Raw genomic sequence first — 18869 nt, forward strand, 5'->3', positions numbered from 1 at the left:
AAATAATTTTTATTTTATATGATAAAATTTATTTTATCATATGAATTTGGAAGCACCCAGATTCTGCCACCACAACTAATTAAAATTCTGGCATTTATTAGCCTTTGGTGGCAGAAAATTACAGCAAGTTTTTACTGAAATATTGAACATAAATTAGAAATAATAAATTTGCATCCTAGTAGGATGTACAGGTACCACTTAAATCATTCCACGAACATATACCACAAAAACAAATAATAATATTAGATGCCTTAATATCGCATGAAAACTACCACTACCACCAATAACAACTATAACAGTAACAGTAAAAACAAAAATCCAACAATATTTATTGAATGGTTGTTCTTGGAATTATCTGAACTTGGAACAATCTTAAGCACCTTAAATGAATAATGTCATTTAATACTTGAAAAATGTATTAACTCATTTAGAAAATACTGAAAGCACAGAGATGGGAACATATTTAGAAAATAAAAATTCCTACTTTTACTAGAATAACATGGTGAAATCTTAAGATTAATTAGACTGGTCAATTTTTTTTCAGTGTTTTTCTTGTTACATCTTTATCTGTTCTTAGTGTCAAAGAGCTCACCTTAATGCTTACATGTTTTTTGTTTGTTTCTTTGTTTTACAAATGTAAATTTATTGAATAAGCACAGGAGAGAAGGGAATAAAAAACATTTCAATAGTGGTTTGCATATTTTCTTTCTTGTTAAAACTCAGTGTTTTACTTTCCTTTTTTTCTATCTGTCTTTTTTGCATTATACTTTTGGCTTATGTTGGTGATACAGCTTCCTTTTCTTCCTCCTCTTATTTTTCCTCTTCCTCCATCTTTTCTTTTTCTGTTTCCTCTTCTTCCTCCTCTCCCTCTTCTTTTTCCTCCTCCATTTCCATTATTTCCAATTCCATTTCCGTTTCCTCATTCTCTTTCTTCTTTTCCTCTTTTTCCTCTTCTTCTTTCTCTTCTTCAGATTCCTCAGGGGTAAATATCATTTGTCGTTCCAACAAGATATTTGGAAAATAAGACTGTACTATCAAAACAGTTATGACACACAGCATAAAACATAATATTCTCAATAATAAAATGAACGTGCACAGTGGATCACACACAATTGGCCGGGGCACTTCCCATTTTGGATACCAAAATCGGTAATCTGTAAATAAAGAAGGAATTGAAAGCTGGATTTCACATAAAGTAGTTAAATTGTTTAAGAAATAAGGGACAATACATACATATGGCTTCGTCACGCTCTGCATTACCTAGAAAGAAAAAGAAAGTCCATAAAATTTTAGATAAAATTTCTTCTTTCTCTAAAAAATAAGATAATTTCCCAACAATAGTGCCCCTTTCTCTTAGTTCTCAGGCATTATTGATGCCCCTCTCCAACCAGTAGCCAATTTCAAAGTATAATATACTCCCTTTTGGTGAACTCAGCCTGGTCTGCTACAGAAAGTATGAAAATATAGGAGTAAGGAGACATGCATTCTAGTGCTAATTCTGTCTTCACATCATTGACTTAAATAAGTCTCTCCACTTCCATCCTTAAAAGATTGTTCCAGCTCCAACATTCTCGGATTCTATAATATCTCTTATTTTCATCTCTCTTTCCCCCCCTAGATCACTCCTAATTAATCTTAGAAATCTATTCACTTTCCTCATGTAATTCTTATTTTTAGAAGCTTTCAGTTGCTCTTAATTTCCCAGATGGCAAAGGTAACTCTATAGCCTGGCATTCAATATTTTTAGTTAACTAGTCCAATGAGATAATAGTACTTTTTAGGAAATAAATTCCCTTTCTTCTGCTCATTTGAGTTGAGAGATGTATCATTCCATTTTCACACTGCTATAAATAACTACCCAAGACTGGGTAATTTATGGAAAAAAAGGTTTAATTCAATCACAGTTCTGCATGGCTGGGCAGGCATCAGGAAATTTAAAATCATGGCAGAAGGTGAAGGGGAAACAAGGCATGTCTTATATGATGGCAGGAGAGAGAGTGAAGGGGAAACTGCCAAACACTTTTAAACCATCAGATCTCATGAGAACTCACTCACTATCATGAGAACAGCATGGAGGAAACTGCACCCATGATCCAATAACCTCCCATCAGGTCCCTCCCTCAACACCTGGGGATTACCATTTGAGATGAGATTTTGGTGGTAACATAGAGCCAAACTATATCATTCTGCCCTGGCCCCTTCCAAATCTCATGTCCTTCTCACATTTCAAAACACAATCATGACTTTCCAAGGGTCCACCAAATTCTAACCTCATTCCAGCATTCACCCAAAAGTCCAAATTCAAAGTCTCATCTGAGAAAAAGACAAGTGCCTTCCATCTATAAGCTTATAAAATCAAAAGCAAGTTAGTTACTTCTAAGATACAATGAGGGTACAGGCATTGGGTAAATTCTCCCATTTCAAGTAGGAGAAATTAGCTGAAACAAAGGGGATACAGGTCCCATGCAAGTTCAAAACCCAGCAGGGCAGTCATTGACTCCTAAAGCTTCAAAATAATCTCCTAAATGTCTCACATCCAGGGCATACTGATGCAAGGAGTAGGCTTCCAAGGCCTTGGGAAGGTCTGCCCTTGTGGCTCTGCAGGGTTCAGTCCCTGTGGCTGCTTTCATAGGCTGGCATTGAGTACCTGTGGCTTTTTCAGACACATGGTGCAACCTGTCATTCTGGGATCTGGAGGATGGTGGCCCTCTTCTCACAGCTCTATTAGGCAGTGCCCCAGTAGAGACTCTGTGAAGGGGCTCCAACTCCACATTTCCTTTCTGCATTGCCCTAGTAGATGTTCTTTATGAGGGCTCCACCCCTGCAGCAGATATCTACATGGACATCCAGGTGTTTCCATACATCCTCTGAAATCTAGGCAAAGGTTCCCAAAGCTCAACTCTTGTCATTGATGAACCTGCAAGCTTAACACCACAGGGAAGCTGCCAATGTGCTGCCAAGGCTTGGGGCTTACACCCTTTAAAGCAATGGCCTGAGCTGTACCTTAGCCCCTTTGAGCCATGGCTTAAACTGGAATAGGGAGGAAAGGGACCATATCCCAAGGCTGCACAGAGCAGCGGGGGCCTGGGCCTGGCTCAAGAAACAATTTTTCCCTCCTAGGCATCTGGGCCTGTGATGAGATGGGCTGCCATAAAAATCTCTGAAATGTCCTGGAGACATTTTCTCCATTGTCTTGGTGATTAACATTTGGCTCCTCGTTACTTATGCAAATTTCTGCAGCCAGCTTGAATTTCTCCCTAGAAAAAATAAAATGTGTATATTTTTCTACCACATGGTCAGGCTGCAAGTTTTCCAAACTTTTATGCTTCATTTCCCTTTTAAAAATAAGTTTTAATTTCAGATCATCTTTTTGTGAATGTATAAGATGATGTGCTTTTAGAAACATCCAGCTTACATCTTGAGTGCTTTGCTGCTTAGATATTTCTCCTGCCAGACACCCTAAATTATCTCTCTCAAGTTCAAAGTTCCGCCGATCTCTAGGGTATGGGTAAAAATGCCACCAGTCTCTTTGCTAAAGCGTAGCAAGAATGATCCAGTTCTCAATAAGTTCTTCATCTCCATCTGAGACCACCTCAACCTGGACTTCATTGTCCATCTCACTATAAGCATTTTGGTCAAAACTATTCAACAAGACTCTAGGAAGTTCCAAACATTCCCACATCTTCCTGTCTTCTTCTGAGCCCTCCAAATGGTTCCAACTTCTGCCTGTTAACCAGTTCCAAAGTTGCTTCCACATTTTCAGGTATCTTTATACCAGTGCCCCAAACTCCTGGTACTAATTTCCTGTATTAGTTCATTTTCACACTGCTATAAAGAAGTACCTGAGACTGGATAATTTATAAAGAAAGATGGTTTAATTGACTTACAGTTGTGCATAGCTGGAGAGGTCTCAGGAAACTTACAATCATGACTAAGGTGAAGGGAAAGGAAGGCACATTTTACATGGTGGGAGGAGAGGTGGGGGCAACTGCCAAACACTTTAAACCATCAGATCTCATGAGAACTCACTCATATCATGAGAACAGCATGAGAAAAACTGGTCCCATGATCCAATCACCTCCCACCAAGTTTCCCCACTCAACATGTGGAGATTACAATTCAAGATGATATTTTGGTCGGGACACAGAGCTAAATATTATGATGGTCAGATAACCAATCCTGAATTCCACTAGGAAGCAGAGTGGGAAGATAAACGAGTTCTTACACATAAATAACCCAATAGCAACAAAAGACTTTGTCTTGAAATAATATTACTCTTAGGGGAAAATTTAGAACTCAATATTAAGGCACCTTGGAGATGAACTGATCTTTTGGATCTTTGAAGTTATTTTAGTCTTTTGCACTTGGTCTTACTTCATATTTTATATAATGACTTTATTATACTTTAAGTTCTGTGGCACATGTGCAGAATGTGCAGGTTTGTTACATAGATATACATGTGCCATGGTGGTTTGCTGCACCCATCAACCTGTCATCTACATTTGGTATTTCTCCTAATGCCATTCCTTCCCTAGCCTCCCACCTCCCAACAGGCCCCAGTGTGTGATGTTCCCCTCCCTGTGTCCATGTGTTCTCATTGTTCAACTTGAGAACATGTGGTGTTTGGTTTTCTGTTCTTGTGATAGTTTGCTGAGAATGATGGTTTCCAGCTTCATCCATGTCCCTGTAAATAACATAAACTCATTCTTTTTCATGGCTTCATAGTATTCCATGGTGTATATGTGCCACATTTTCTTTATCCAGTCCATCAGTGATGGGCATTTGGGTTGGTTCCAAGTCTTTGCTATTGTGAACAGTGCCACAATAAACATACATGTGCATATGTCTTTATAGTAGAATGATTTATAATCCTTTGGGTATATACTAAGTAATGGGATTGCTGGGTCAAATGGTATTCCAAGTTCTAGATCCTTGAGGTATCGCCACACTGTCTTCCACAATGGTTTAATTAATTTACACTCCCACCAACAGTGTAAAAGCATTCTTAGTTCTCCACATCCTCTCTAGCATCTGTTGTTTCCTGACTTTTTAATGATCACCATTCTAACTGGTGTAAGATGGTATCTCAATGTGGTTTTGATTTGCATTTCTCTAATGACCAGTAGTGATGAGCTTTTATCGTGAATTTGTTTGCTTTTGCTTCTCTAGTTCCTTTATTTTTTTTCTCACTCTATCACTGAAGCTGGAGTACAGTGGTGTGATCTCAGCTCACTGCAACCTCTGCCTCCTGAGTTCAAGCAATTCTTCTACCTCAGACTCCTGAGTAGCTGGGATTACAGGTGTGCACCACAATGCCTGGCTAATTTTTTGTAGTTTTAGTAGAGATGGGGTTTCACTATGTTGGTCAGGCTGGTCTTGAACTCCTGACCTCATGATCTGCCTGCCTTGGCCTCAAATCCCAAAGTGCTGGGATTACAGGTGTGAGCCACCCTGCCCAGCTCACTTCTCTAGTTCTTTTAATTGTGATGTTAGGGTGTTTATTTTAGATCTTTCCTGCTTTCTCTTGTGGGAATTTAGTGCTATAAATTTTCCTCTACACACTGCTTTAAATGTGTCCCAGAGATTCTGTTAAGTTGTGTCTTTGTTCTCATTGGTTTCAAAGAACATCTGTATTTCTGTCTTAATTTTGTTATTTACCCAGTAGTGATTCGGGAGCAAGTCATTCAGTTTCCATGTAGTTGTGAGGTTTTGAGTGAATTTCTTAATCCTGAGTTCTAATTTGATTGCACTGCGGTCTGAAAGACTGTTTGTTATGATTTCTGTTCTTTTGCATTTGCTGAGGAGTACTTTACTTCCAATTATGTGGTTGATTTCAGAATAAGTGTGATGTGACGCTGAGAAGAATGTATATTCTGTTGATTTGGGGTAGAGAATTCTGTAGATGTCTATTAGGTCTGCTTGGTCCAGATCTGAGTTCAAGTCCTGGATATCCTTGTTAATTTTCTGTCTCATTGATCTGTCTAATATTGACAGTGGGGTGTTAAAGTCTCCCACTATTATTGTGTGGGAGTCTAAGTCTCTTTGTAGGTCTCTAAGAACTTGCTTTATGAATCTGGGTGCTTCTGAATTGGGTGCATACATATTTACGGTAGTTAGCTCTTCCTGTTGCATTGATCTCTTTACCATTATGTAATATCCTTCTTTGTCTCCTTTTGTTCTTTGTTGGTTTAAAGTCTATTTTATCAGAGACTAGGATTGCAACCCTGCTTTTTTTTTTTTTTTTTGCTTTCCATTTGCTTAATAAATATTCTTCCATTCTTTTATTTTGAGCCTATGTGTGTCTTTGCATGTGAAATGTATTCTCCTGAATACAGCACACTGATGGGTCTTGACGTTTTATCCAATTTGCCAGTCTGTGTCTTTTAATTGGGGCATTTAGCCCGTTTACATTTAAGATTAATATTGTTATGTGTGAATTTGATCCTGTCATTATGATGCTAGCTAGATATTTTGCCTGTTAGTTGATGCAGTTTCTTCATAGCATTGATGATCTTTATAATTTGGTACGTTTTTGCTGTGGCTGGTACCGGTTATTCCTTTCCATATTTAGTGCTTCCTTCAGTTCTTGTAACAGAGGTCTGGTGGTAACAAAATCTCTCAGCATTTGCTTATCTGTAAAGGATTTTATGTCTCCTTTGCTTATGAAGCTTAGTTCGGCTGGATATGAAATTCTGAGTTGAAAATTCTTTTCTTTAAGAATGTTGAATATTGTCCCCCACTCTCTTCTGGCTTGTAGGGTTTCTGCAGAGAGATCCACTGTTAGTCTGAGGAGCTTCCCTTTGTGGGTAACCTGATCTTTCTCTCTGGCTGCCCTTAATATGTTTTCCTTCATTTCAGCCTTGGTAAATGACAATTATGTATCTTGGGGTTGCCTTTCTCAAGGAACATCTTTGTGGTGGTGTCTGTATTTCCTGAATTTGAATGTTGGCCTGCCTTACTAGGTTGGGGAAGTTCTCCTGGATAATATTCTAAAAAGCGTTTCCCAAGTTGGTTCCATTTTGCTTGTCTCTTTCAGGTACACCAGTCAAACGTAGATTTGGTCTTTTCACATAGTCCCATATTTCTTGGAGGCTTTGTTTATTTCTTTTCAGTCTTTTTTCTTTAGTTGTATTTCCAAAGTAGCATTACTACCAAATCAATACAAAATTGTAAAGTCAATTTTGTATTGTAGAGCTGAAACCAGGAAGTACAGTTCTATGAATTATTTTCTCTGTATAGCTTCAAGTTAGAGTTTGCCAATGACTCTATGACAAGAATGCAATGAAATAGGATTTCTTGCATCTCTTAGTCATGACCTCCATATTCCTTATTTTCTGGCATTTTTGTTTCCTTTTGCTGTTTCCAGTGTAATCTTCACTTCTATAATGATTTAATTTTTTCCCAATGTTTCTACCAGTAATTTCATCTTCTTTTGTCTTGACAAATCTTCTGTGGCCTTTATGTGTTTGCCTTCAAGTTTCTTTTTTTTTTTTTCCTGGAGTCTCATTCTGTCACATAGGCCAGAGGGCAGTGGCATGGTCTCAGCTCACTGCAACCTCTGCCTCCCAGGTTCAAGTGATGCTCCTGCCTTGGCCTCCCAAGTAGTTGGGATTACAGGTGCGTATCACCACGCCTGGCTAATTTTTTGTATTTTTAGTAGAGATGGAGTTTCACCATGTTGGTCAGGCTGGTCTCGAATCCCTAACCTCAGATGATCCACTCATCTTGGCCTCCCAAAGTGCTGAGATTACAGGCACGAGCCATTACACCCAGCCTAAATTCTTGTTTTAAGCTACTTTATAAAGTTTTTATTGAAGATGGTATATCTGTTCTTGTTTTCTACATATTCTCTGACAGTAATATGGTAGTGAGCATTTTTCTCTTGCCATTTGTTTTTCTCTTTTTCTTAAAGAGTTTTTTTTTTTTATAGATCATGTACTGGTTTTTCCTGATTATTTTTATTAGTTGTTTATGCTGTGTAACAAATTACCATAGACATAACAGCTTAAGACAACATATGTTTATTACAGGCTCTGTGGTTGGGAGTTCAGCCATGGTGTGAGTGGGTCCTCTGTTTCAGAGTGTCATCAGCCTGAAATCAAAGTATTGATCAGAGTGTGCTGACTGAAGAAGATTCTGCTTCCAAGCTTGCTTAGGTTCTTGGCAGAATTCCCTATGGCTGCAGGACTGAGAACTCCAGTTTTTTGCTGGCTGTTGGCTAGTGACCACCTTCGGCTCATAGAAGCTACCTACAATTCTCTGCCACATGATTCTTTCCATAGACAGTTGACAACAGGACTGCTTGCTTCTTTAAGGCCAGTTCAAGAAGCATAGTGAATGTGCTAGCAAGATGAAGTCTTATATAATATAACATAATCACAAGGAGTGACATCCCATCATCTTTGGCATATAATATAATGTAATCACAATAGCGACATCATATTATCTTTGTTGTATTCTAATGATCAGAAGCATGTCACAGGCCCCATTCACATTCACGGGAAGGGAATTATATAAGAGCCTAAATACTAGAAGGTAAGGATCATTTGTGGTCACCTAGGGCTTTTCTGCCACATTATTCATCTTTGAACAAATCAATTTTTCACCCAGGCATTTGCAGGCTGTTGTGTGGGAGAAGCCAGGTCAGTCTCTAAGTTAACTGGACTTTTTTCTAGTTCACTGGTAAATTTCTTTATGTCAAAAGATTGTATATGTGAGGTCCTTTTTAGCCTGTATTTCTCCCTATCAGACAAAGATTGGTAGTTGTAAGGCTGTCAAAGTACAGAGTTTTCTTTAGTCAGGATAGACTTCTTACTGCAAATATGTCATTTTGTAGGTGATTTCTCATTCTGGTTGCACATTAGTTTCATGGGGCTGCTAAAAAATTATGACAAAATAGATGACTTAAAAAAACAAAAATTTATTCTCCCACAGTTTTAGAGGCCAGAATTCTGAAATCACCATATTGGCAAGGTCATGTAGCTTTTGAAGCCTCTAAAGGAGGATCCTCCCTTGCCTCTTCCCAGCTTCTGGTGGCTCCCAGCCATACTTGGCCTTCCTTGGCTTGTAGCTGCATCACTTCAATCTTTGCCTCTATTCATGTGGCCTTCTCTCCTCCAAGTGTGTCTCTGTGTGCCCTTTTCTCCTCTAATAAGAATACCAATAAGTGGATTTAGGACTCACCCTGATGCAGTATGACCTCATCTTAATTAACTAATTACATCTGTAAACACTCCCTTTCCAAATAAAATCACATTTTGATGTTTTGGGTAAATTTGTATTTTGAGGGAACATTATTCAATAACCCATTGCAGACTACATGTTCTACTTCTCATTGGTGGAAAACTGTTTAGGAGTTTCTGATTTTAGCCTATGCATTCTGTCCCTATTGTCTCAGAAATGTAATTGTTGAGTTTGCCCTCAGGGTTTGCCACTTACTTTAAAAATGTGCTCTATGGGCTTTGAGATCTGCAACTACTGTGGAGATAACTTCTCTGAATTTGATTGACAACCTTTATATATACTTGGTAAAGGGGTGTAAATTACTCCGAATTTTAGTGAATATAGAGTTTACATTTATTTCTTATTTTTCTTATAGTTTCAGAGTGACTTACAAGAAGAACGGAGTAGAGTCAAATATTTTTCTATTTAAAAAATGATCTTCTAGTGTTTCTGGATAAGGCGGCATAAGCATTCCTATGTTTTTCTCCCATCGAATAAAATTATAGTGCATGGATAGAATGCACAGGCAGCTATTTGAGAACCCTGAAAAGTAAACATCCGTAAGAAGCTTGAGAAAGAACACTAGAACCAAAGAGCTGCTGAACTGGTGGTGAGTTCATCATTATTTCTTTCTCTGGTGTCTCTCGGCATGAACTCAATACTACCCCAAACCTAGAAGGGAGCACTATGGTACAGGCAGAGAGATCTGGGTGAGAACTCTAGTTCTAGCTCAAGGAGTGGGAAACGGAACTCCGAATATTTGGAGAGAGTGGAGAAGTCACTTGATTATTTTTCTTTCTTGTTTTCTCCATTCTCTCATGTTCCAGACTTCAGTCAATACGGTGGCAGTGATGGTGACAGTGACTACGGCCAGCAAAAGGAACTTACAGAGCAAAAGCTCTAAGGAGAGGAATTTTCTTCTCCATTTGATTAATCTGTGGCTTCAAGAGGGCAAGGCCAAACTCCCTTGTTTTCTGTTTTCTATCTCCATCCTCCTGCTGCTTAGGTCCTGAACATGGCTCAATCATAGAAGTGGGTGTTTCTGACTAGAGCACAGAAAAGGGGAGATCTAGGGAACTGGAAGGCACCAGATAGATAGCAGAGAGGGACAAGCTCAGAAAAGGATAGAGAGAGACTCCACAAAGTGCTTGATGAATTTCTGGGCTTACTCAAGCATGTAAGCCAGGCATGGGTCTGATACTAATTAGCACATCAATGACCTTGAGAACTGAGCTAATCAGTAAAACTTTTCCCTATGTCTCAAAGTAACTAGTAGGCTGTGTTCTTGTGGGATTGATCTAAATAGTTCCACAAGGGCTTTGAAAACTTTGAAACCACAGCCCACAGAAGGCAGATTAGAAATTATGGTCCAAGTCTCACCAAGTCACCTTCTAAAGCAAAAATTCAACTTTCTCCATAAAATTTAAACAAGATCCAATGTCTCATAATGAAATATTCAAAATTCTGGGATACAATTCAACCACAAAAGTCTCAACTGAAATGAGAAAAGGCAAGTAATAACCACCAGTGACAAGATAAAACAGATATCAGAGTTGTCAAAGACTTTAAATAAAAGTTAAGATGAAAAGTATCAGCCAAGAAACAGAAGATATAATAAAGAACTAAATAGAAATTTTAGAACTGAAAAATAAAAAATAAGTGAAAGAACTTAATAGTAAACTACAGATGACAGAGCAGCGAGTCTATGAACTTGAAGGTAAATCAACAGAAATGATCCAATATGAGAAAGAAAAAATAGATTTTAAAAAATTAAAAGAGCCTCAGGGAACCCATGGGATAGCAAAAGAAAAACTCTAACTTTCATGTCATCAGAAGGAAAATGAGTGTGGTGCTGAAAAAAAATTTGAAGAGATAATGGCTGAAAACGTCCCAAGATTGGAAAAAGATATAAACCTACACATTCAAGAAGTTGAGCATTTCAGAAGAAATCTATGACCAGAAACGTAATAATCAAACTGCTGAAAATTAAAGACAAAAACCCCAAATCTCCAAAGTAGCCAGAGGAAAATACCATTACCTATAAAGAAACAAATAATTAAATGACTGGATTTCTCATCAGAAACCACTGAGGCCAGAAAGAGGTGGCACAATATTTTTGAAGTGCTAAAATGAAACAACAACAACAAAACTCTCAAGAATTGTATATGCAGCAAGAATAAAGAATAAATAAAGACATTTTTAAATGAAGAAATTCTAAGGAAATTTTTAGCCAGCAGACTTAGTCTAAAAAAATTGCTAAAGTAAATTCTTCATATAAGAAGTAAATTATACCAGAAAAAATATAGGAATAATAGGAATGAAGGAAGAGCCTATTAAAAGCTGTTTTTTCTCTTGAGTTCTTTAAAATATGCTTGAGAGTTGAAAATAAAAGTATATCATTGATGGTGTTTTCAATGAATGTAGATAAAATATGTAAGACAACTACAGGATATATGTGATAGGATCCTAATGGTGGTAAAGTTTCTACATTCCAATTGAAGTGGTCAACTACTGATTCTACTGATTTTAAATAGACTATGAAAAATTAAGTATACATGTTGTTATCCCTACAGCAACCATTAAAAAATTTATAGAGATACAGGAAAATCACAATAGACAAATTAAATGGAATATGAAAAATTGTTCGAATAACCTGAAAGAAGGAATAGAAAGTGAAAGAGTAAAAACAAGAACCAGGGAGGAAAAAACAGAAAACAAATAACAAAATGGTAGACCTAAATTCAGACATATTAATAACAATATTAAGTGTAAGTGGGCTGAATACAAATACAGCAATTAAAAGAGATTGTCAGAATGGATTAAAAAATCTGACCCAACTATATGCTGTTTATAAGAAACGCACTTGAAATGTAATAATATAGATAGTTTAAAAATCAATATTAGAATAGATATTATAGCAAAGAAAATTATAAGGGATAAAAAGAGACATTACATATTGATAAAATGGTGAGTTCACCTGGAAAACATAATAATTATAATTGTATGTGCACTTAACAGAGCTTCAACATACACAAAGGAAACCTGACAGAGCTGAGAGAAGAAACGTAAAAATCTACCTACAATTACAGTTGGAGACTTCACTATTTTTCTCTCAAAAATTGACAGAACAACTAGACAGAAAATTATCAAGTATATAGAAAGACTCAACAAAACCATCAACCAACAGAATCAAACTTAAATTTACAGAACACTGCACTCAACAATAGCAGAATCACATTTTTTTTTTTCAAACAGCCATAGAACATATACTGAGGTAGCATATGTCTCAGGCCAAAAAACAAACCTTAACAAATTTTTTAAATACCCTGAAATCTATATATTGTATTCTCTGAACACAAAGACATGAAATTAGAAATTAATAACAGACACATTTTAAAATATCACTTATAACAAAATCAAAAATAAGAAACATGAAGGAATAATGCCAACAAAACATTTACAGAATCTATATTCTGAAAACTGCTAAACATTGATAAAAGAATACCCCCCCAAATTAAAAACAAACTGTATTTATGGATTGGAATACTCAATATTGTCAATGTTCATTATCCCCCTGCCAATTGATCTGTAGGTTTTATGTAACTTCTATCAAAATCCCAGGAAAGTGTTGTGTAAAGACATAGATGTCCTTCTCTCTTCTCCCTGTCTTTGTCGCACTGCTTCTCTCCACTCTCTTGCAGTATCTCATTGTTTCCCTGCCCCAGGATTTCATCCTTAGATGAAGCACGACCCAGGTGAGTGCTTTCTTTTTCATGTTTTTAGCTTCATCTATATACTAACAATTCTCAATATACCCCTGATCTGTAGCTTAAGTTGAGTAGTGTTCTCTACTGAGATCTTAAACGGGTATCTAAAGCTAACAATGATCGAGACTGAACCCATCATCTATTTTCTGTAGCTTCTCCTCTTCATATAACTCATATTTCGATTGTACCATTAGTCACCCAAATGCCAATTCTGGCATTTTCTTTCTTTCTTTTTTTTTTTTTTTTTAAGAGGGAGTCTTACCCTGTCACCCAGGTTGGAGTACAGTGGCGCAATCTTGGCTCACTACAACTTCCGCCTCCTGGGTTCAAGTGATTCTCCTGCTTTAGCCTCCTGAATAGCTGGGACTACAGGCATGCACCACCATGCCTGGCTAATTTTTGTACTTTTAGTAGAGACAGGGTTTCACCATGTTGGTAAGGTTGGTCTCAAACTCCTGATCTCAGGTGATCCACCAGCCTCAGCCTCCCAAAGTGCTGGGATTATAGGCAAGAGCCACAGTGCCCAGTCCTGGCATTTATCTTATGCTCTCGCTTTCTCTCATCACCAGATCAGTCTCCAAGATTTGCTAATTTGGGTCTATAAATGTTAATCAAATTGGCCTTGTCTCTATTTCTCTTACAAAAACTCTAATGTGAACTTCTTTTCTTCTCTGGGCTATAACAAAAGCCTCCAGAGTGATTTACTTTCCTAAGATTTTATAACCTTTTTAAGAAATTAAAAAATTTTTGAAAGAATTCCTAATTACAAAAAAGCTTCAATACAGTACAAATAACTTTCGTTTTGAACCATTTGAATATAAGTTGTCAACCTGATGTCTAATCATCCCAGAGTATTTACTGTGCATGTGCTACAAACAAAGACAATCTTCTACATAATCACAATATAATCATCAAAACCAAGAAATTAAGTTACATCACTACCATCTAATCTACACATCCCATTAAATGTTTGCCAATTCTAACAATAGTGCCCTTTATAGCAAAAATAAGTTTTGTGCAGAACCATGTATTACATTTAGTGTTCATGCTTTTAATTCTTTCTTTGACCTTCATTTTTGAAAATAAAGTCAGTTATTTTGTAGACAAATCTTAAATTTTCAAAGCAAATCTACAAGTTGGACTTATTTGATGCTTCCTTGTGATTGGATTAGGTTATGCATCTTTCCTAGAAATGCCACAGAAGTCATGCTATGCTCTTCTCATTGCATCCTCTTAAGTAGTGTATGGTTTTCCCGTTACTAGGGATGTTCACTTTGATCATCTTATTAGAGTGGTACTTGCCAGGATCCTTCCCTGTGAAGTTACACTTTTCCCCTTAGTAATTAAATATTTTTATAGAAAGCTACTTTGTTACTAGGAAAACAACATTGTTTCTCATCTTCAACATCTCATCTAAACTTTAAATTAATTTACTTATCGATTTATACCAGTATGAATTAAAATTTTGTTTTATCCAATGGGTTACAATTGAGTACTATTATAATTATATAATAGTTAAAACTGTCCCAGATTTGACACTTTAATATGCATCTCTGTCCTTTTTGTTACATGTTCCCATCATTCTTTGAGCACTTCTGCTTACTTTAAAGATGTTCTGGATTCATCTTATACTTTCCCTACCCTATCCCTGGAATCAGACTTTTTCTCCAATGACCCCTGACTCCTTTGCTTGAATATTAGAATTTAGAAATCAAGATCTAGGTGCTAGGTATGCTCAATGCTTTGGGGGTCACTTTCTACAGAGCCCTGTCAGAGCTAGGAATTATATGTATGTATGTATGTATGTAGATGCATATATGTATGTATGTAGATGTATACATATATATACATACATACATATTTATATATATATGTTTATTTATTAAAATTCTTAATTTCCAATGCTTCTAATTCTAATTCACCACCATAAGATTCATGTCCCTTTTTTTCCTTTACATATTCATACTCCATTTCTGACAGTGAGAAAACTAGTCCCCAGTATCCATAATTAATTTAGTGTTTTTTTTTTTTTAATCAATCCTCCAGTATGCTTCCAATCTCCCATCATTGTCTTTAGCCCCTACCACACATAGGTGCCCTCCTCACTCTGCTTAGACTTAGACACTCAGATTTAGCAAATAAAAATAAAGGATGCCAGGTTACATTTGAATCTCAGGAAGCAGTAATTATTTTCTTAGTATAAATCTGTCCAATGCAATATTTGGAATATATTTATGCTGAAAAATTGTCTTGTATTAATCTGGCAGCTTAGGAGCTGGCCCTCCACTTGAACACTCTCCCACCCTGCTCAGACCTTGAAACCCAGCTCTGGGTTTCTGCATATGTGGATTCATTCCTTACTCCACTAGGGCCCTGACCTTACCCATGTCAAGTTATCTTCCCCACAGTAAAACTTTCCTCACCTAATTTGCATTCTGACACCTCGTGTGTGATTGCCCCTAAGCATGGATGCCCCCTTTACTGGCTTAGATTCTGAAATCTCTTCTCAGCCCAACCAACATGGACTCTTCTCCTTATTCTGCTTGGCCTCCAACAACCACTGCCAGACCATCCCTCCAGGGATGACTTCCTTACTGGCTTAGACTCTCCCTTCCATCCCATGTTGATGCTCTCCTCACCTTGCTTGGGCACAGATGCCACATGCTGAGTCGCCCCTGCATGGACATCTTATTCTGCTCTGGCTCTGATACCCCAAGCCAGACCTTATGTATGGATAGTTACTTGTTTCCGTGAGGGTTCTGACTTCCCACACTTGGTCACACTTCTATGTGGACAGCATCATCACTTTGCTTAGGTTTCCTTCCCATGCCCACTGCATCTTCTGTGGATCCTTTGTTATCCTGTTTAGGCTCTGACATATCACCTCTGGCTGCCCCTCTGTGTAGATGACTACCTTCTCCTGCCTGCCCAGTGACTTCAGCATTGAATTTTTCAGAAAAAGAAAGACAAGGAAAAGAGGAAGAGCAAGAATTTGCATCTTGATTCAAGTGAAGCAAAAGCAGAAATGTGAGGGTGCATTCATCCCTGCAGTGGTGTTGTAGTAAAACTGTCCACTAGTTTTTGTTCTTGTTTTTAATTTAGCACAAAAACTCAATATATTGAGGAGGCTGAGGTAGAAGGATCACTTGATGCCAGGAGTTCAAGACCAGCCTGGGCAACATAACAAGATCCTGTCTCTGCAAAAATTAAAACAAATTAGCTGGGCATGGTGGCACACACCTGTAGTCTTAGCCACTTGGGAGGCTGAGGCAGGAGGATCACTTGAGCCCAGGAATTCAAGGTTACAATGAGCTATGATCATGCCACTGCACTCCAGCCTGGGTAACAGAGCAAAACCCTGTCTCTTTTTTTTGTTTGTTTGTTTTTAAAACCCATAATATGCTATTTACTTATATTATCCAAATTTATCTCCTACCACATTCCTCTAAGCATTGTATATTTCAGCTATAGTTATACTTTTGGAATATATTCTCTCATGTTTGGAAAAACTAAAAGAAAAATGTAATGAAACCATAATTTCTACTTTTCACTTTCTAAATATTTGGAGGAGATTTCAGCTTTTTGGAGGAAAAACTTAAAGAAAATGGTATTAAATATGTGCTACTTTATTTTGGAACACATACTATCCTTTAAAGCAGTTATTATCAAACAGGCTGCTGTTTGGGAATAAATTGTGAAGCTTTTTCAGGGTATAACTGTTGTTCTCATTTCTTCTTTCTGACACTCTGGTATGTCCTCAGGGGAAGGAATAGGGTAAAGATAGACAAGGCTCTGAAGTTTAGAAAAATATAAAGATGATAACTGTGTCAACCATCCTTTGGTAACATAACAGTAGCATTCTGATCAAAGGAATGATATTAACATAACAATAGAAAACTAGTGTTTAATCACTTATTTTTCTTGTCCAATCCATTACGTGTTTTTTTTTTTTTCATGTTTAAGTTATTTTCTTTATCTTACTGCATAGAAAATCTGTGCATTTGTCACGTCTGCCACATTGAGTGCAAAATGTTCCTGGTTCATAAGGTCTTCTCGTCAGTGTTCCTCTACAAACAAAAAAGCAGAAAATATTTAGTTAGAAAAAGCTTTAATTTTTTACATGTAATTTAAATAATAAAGTTACTAATTTTTAATTAGGTTAAAAAGGTGAGTTAAGAAAATGGACATAAAGAAATAACTTTAATTAAAGATTCAATGTTTCCCTTTCGTTCTCTCCCAGAAAACAGTCTTTTCTGAAACAAATCCCCATGTCCTTGAAACAAAGTATTATAATTAAATGTAAGAATGGGTTTTAAAGCTCCTTTCATTTTAGTTTATAGCAAAATGTATCTTTTAAAAATGACTAATGTAGGCTGGGTGTGGTAACTCCCCCACCTGTAATACTGGTGCTTTGGGAGGCCGAGGTGGGAGAATCTCTTGAGACCAGGAGACCAGCCCAGGTAACATAGCAAGACCTTGTCTCTTCAAAAATATTTTTTAAAGAATTAGCTGGGCATGGTGCATGCCTGTAGTCCCAGCTACTCAGGACACTGAGGAAGGAGGATCACTTGAGTCCAGGAATTTGAGGCTGCAGTGAGCTATGACTGTGTCACTGCACTCTAGCCTGGGCAACAGAGCAAGGCTCTGTCTCTAAAATAAATAAATAAAATTTAAAAATTGATGATATAGAATGTTTTATAATTAATTGCTTTCTGGTTGGCACAAATACATAAAAAGTTTTGTGGAAATGATATATTAAGTATCTGTAGAGTTTACAGAATTCTGAAATGCCTATGTCCCAAAGACTCATATGCATGAATTATTTTGGGGGTCTATATATAAAAACACATAAATTTATAAAGAAGCAAATACATATAAATGGAAGTTTATAAAGTTGATTTAATCCATTGTACAAAACTAAAGAGAGAAGTAAAAAATAATTACATCAATTGCCTAGAGCTAAATGAGAAAAAAGGCCCAAACTACTTATAAATGGGGAAATTTATATAAATGATCTAGGATAAGAAACATAGAGAAAGCAAGAAGAGAAAAGATACTTTTGAATGGGGGCAGGTCATTAATCCTGGTAATTTATTCAGGATTGCCTATTTACCTGTTATATAATTGAGAGCTATAAAAATAAACATTACTTATTTAAGTCCTTGGTTAGGCCTTATTAGGCTTTCTAGAAGAATGGCCAAGCCTAAGAAATATATATTAAAAAACCTGAGTATCACATTTCTCAGATATATCTTATTTAATCAGAGAGTTTGGGTGATATCCAATAAGGCATCTGATACCCTTGAATTGTAAGCATTTAAGTCAACCAGGAATGCTGATAGCAGTGATATTTTGAGAAAGCTTATCTATGCATGACATAAACCTCAAAACTTGTGAAAAAAACATTGATACTATTGTTTCTACAGTAAAACAAAATATCATTTGACAAAAATGAATTGCATTTTAAGTCAACAGTTAAACATCAAACTGGGGAAATATTTATGAATTACTTTACTTAAATGTAATGTGCAATGTCTATGGCACACTTACAACAAAATTATATGTAATTAAATGAAAGGTCCTGTGGTCAATTCAGATCCAACATGCCTAAAAATAAAAAAGTCCCTTTCCCTCAACCCTGTATCTTTTCCTAGCTCAGTTAATAAAATTACCTATCAATTAAGCTTAAATTATTATGGTCATCTTTTCTAATATTTATTTGAGTTCTAGAGTAATCTAATATTGTTTTATTTTACTTTTTAAAATTGTACTTAAAATGTGTGACTTTTTATTTTTGAAAATAAAACTAAGGACTAGCAAATAATTATGTGTTTCAGTTTTTAAAATATTGTTTCAGTTTTTTTCTAATACATTATAAAC

At 36.6% G+C, this 18869-nt stretch overlaps 1 protein-coding gene across 1 annotated transcript in view; it reads right to left on the minus strand.

The window, feature by feature from the left end:
- Nucleotides 1-810: 810 nt before the first annotated feature.
- GLIPR1L2 (GLIPR1 like 2) overlaps nt 811-18869 on the minus strand; it is a 46370-nt gene continuing 28311 nt past the window's right edge. The window contains exons 4-6 of the mRNA XM_012441469.3: nt 16971-17056; nt 1234-1260; nt 811-1154 (exon numbers count right to left, since the gene is read on the minus strand). Coding sequence (XP_012296892.2) covers nt 811-1154; nt 1234-1260; nt 16971-17056 — 457 coding nt within the window. The remainder of the gene's footprint in view (nt 1155-1233; nt 1261-16970; nt 17057-18869) is intronic.

Source organism: Aotus nancymaae, unplaced genomic scaffold (genome assembly GCF_030222135.1).
Source record: "Aotus nancymaae isolate 86718 unplaced genomic scaffold, 86718_ANA_hifiasm-v0.15.2.pri h1tg000016l, whole genome shotgun sequence".
Taxonomy (NCBI): Eukaryota; Metazoa; Chordata; class Mammalia; order Primates; family Aotidae; genus Aotus; species Aotus nancymaae.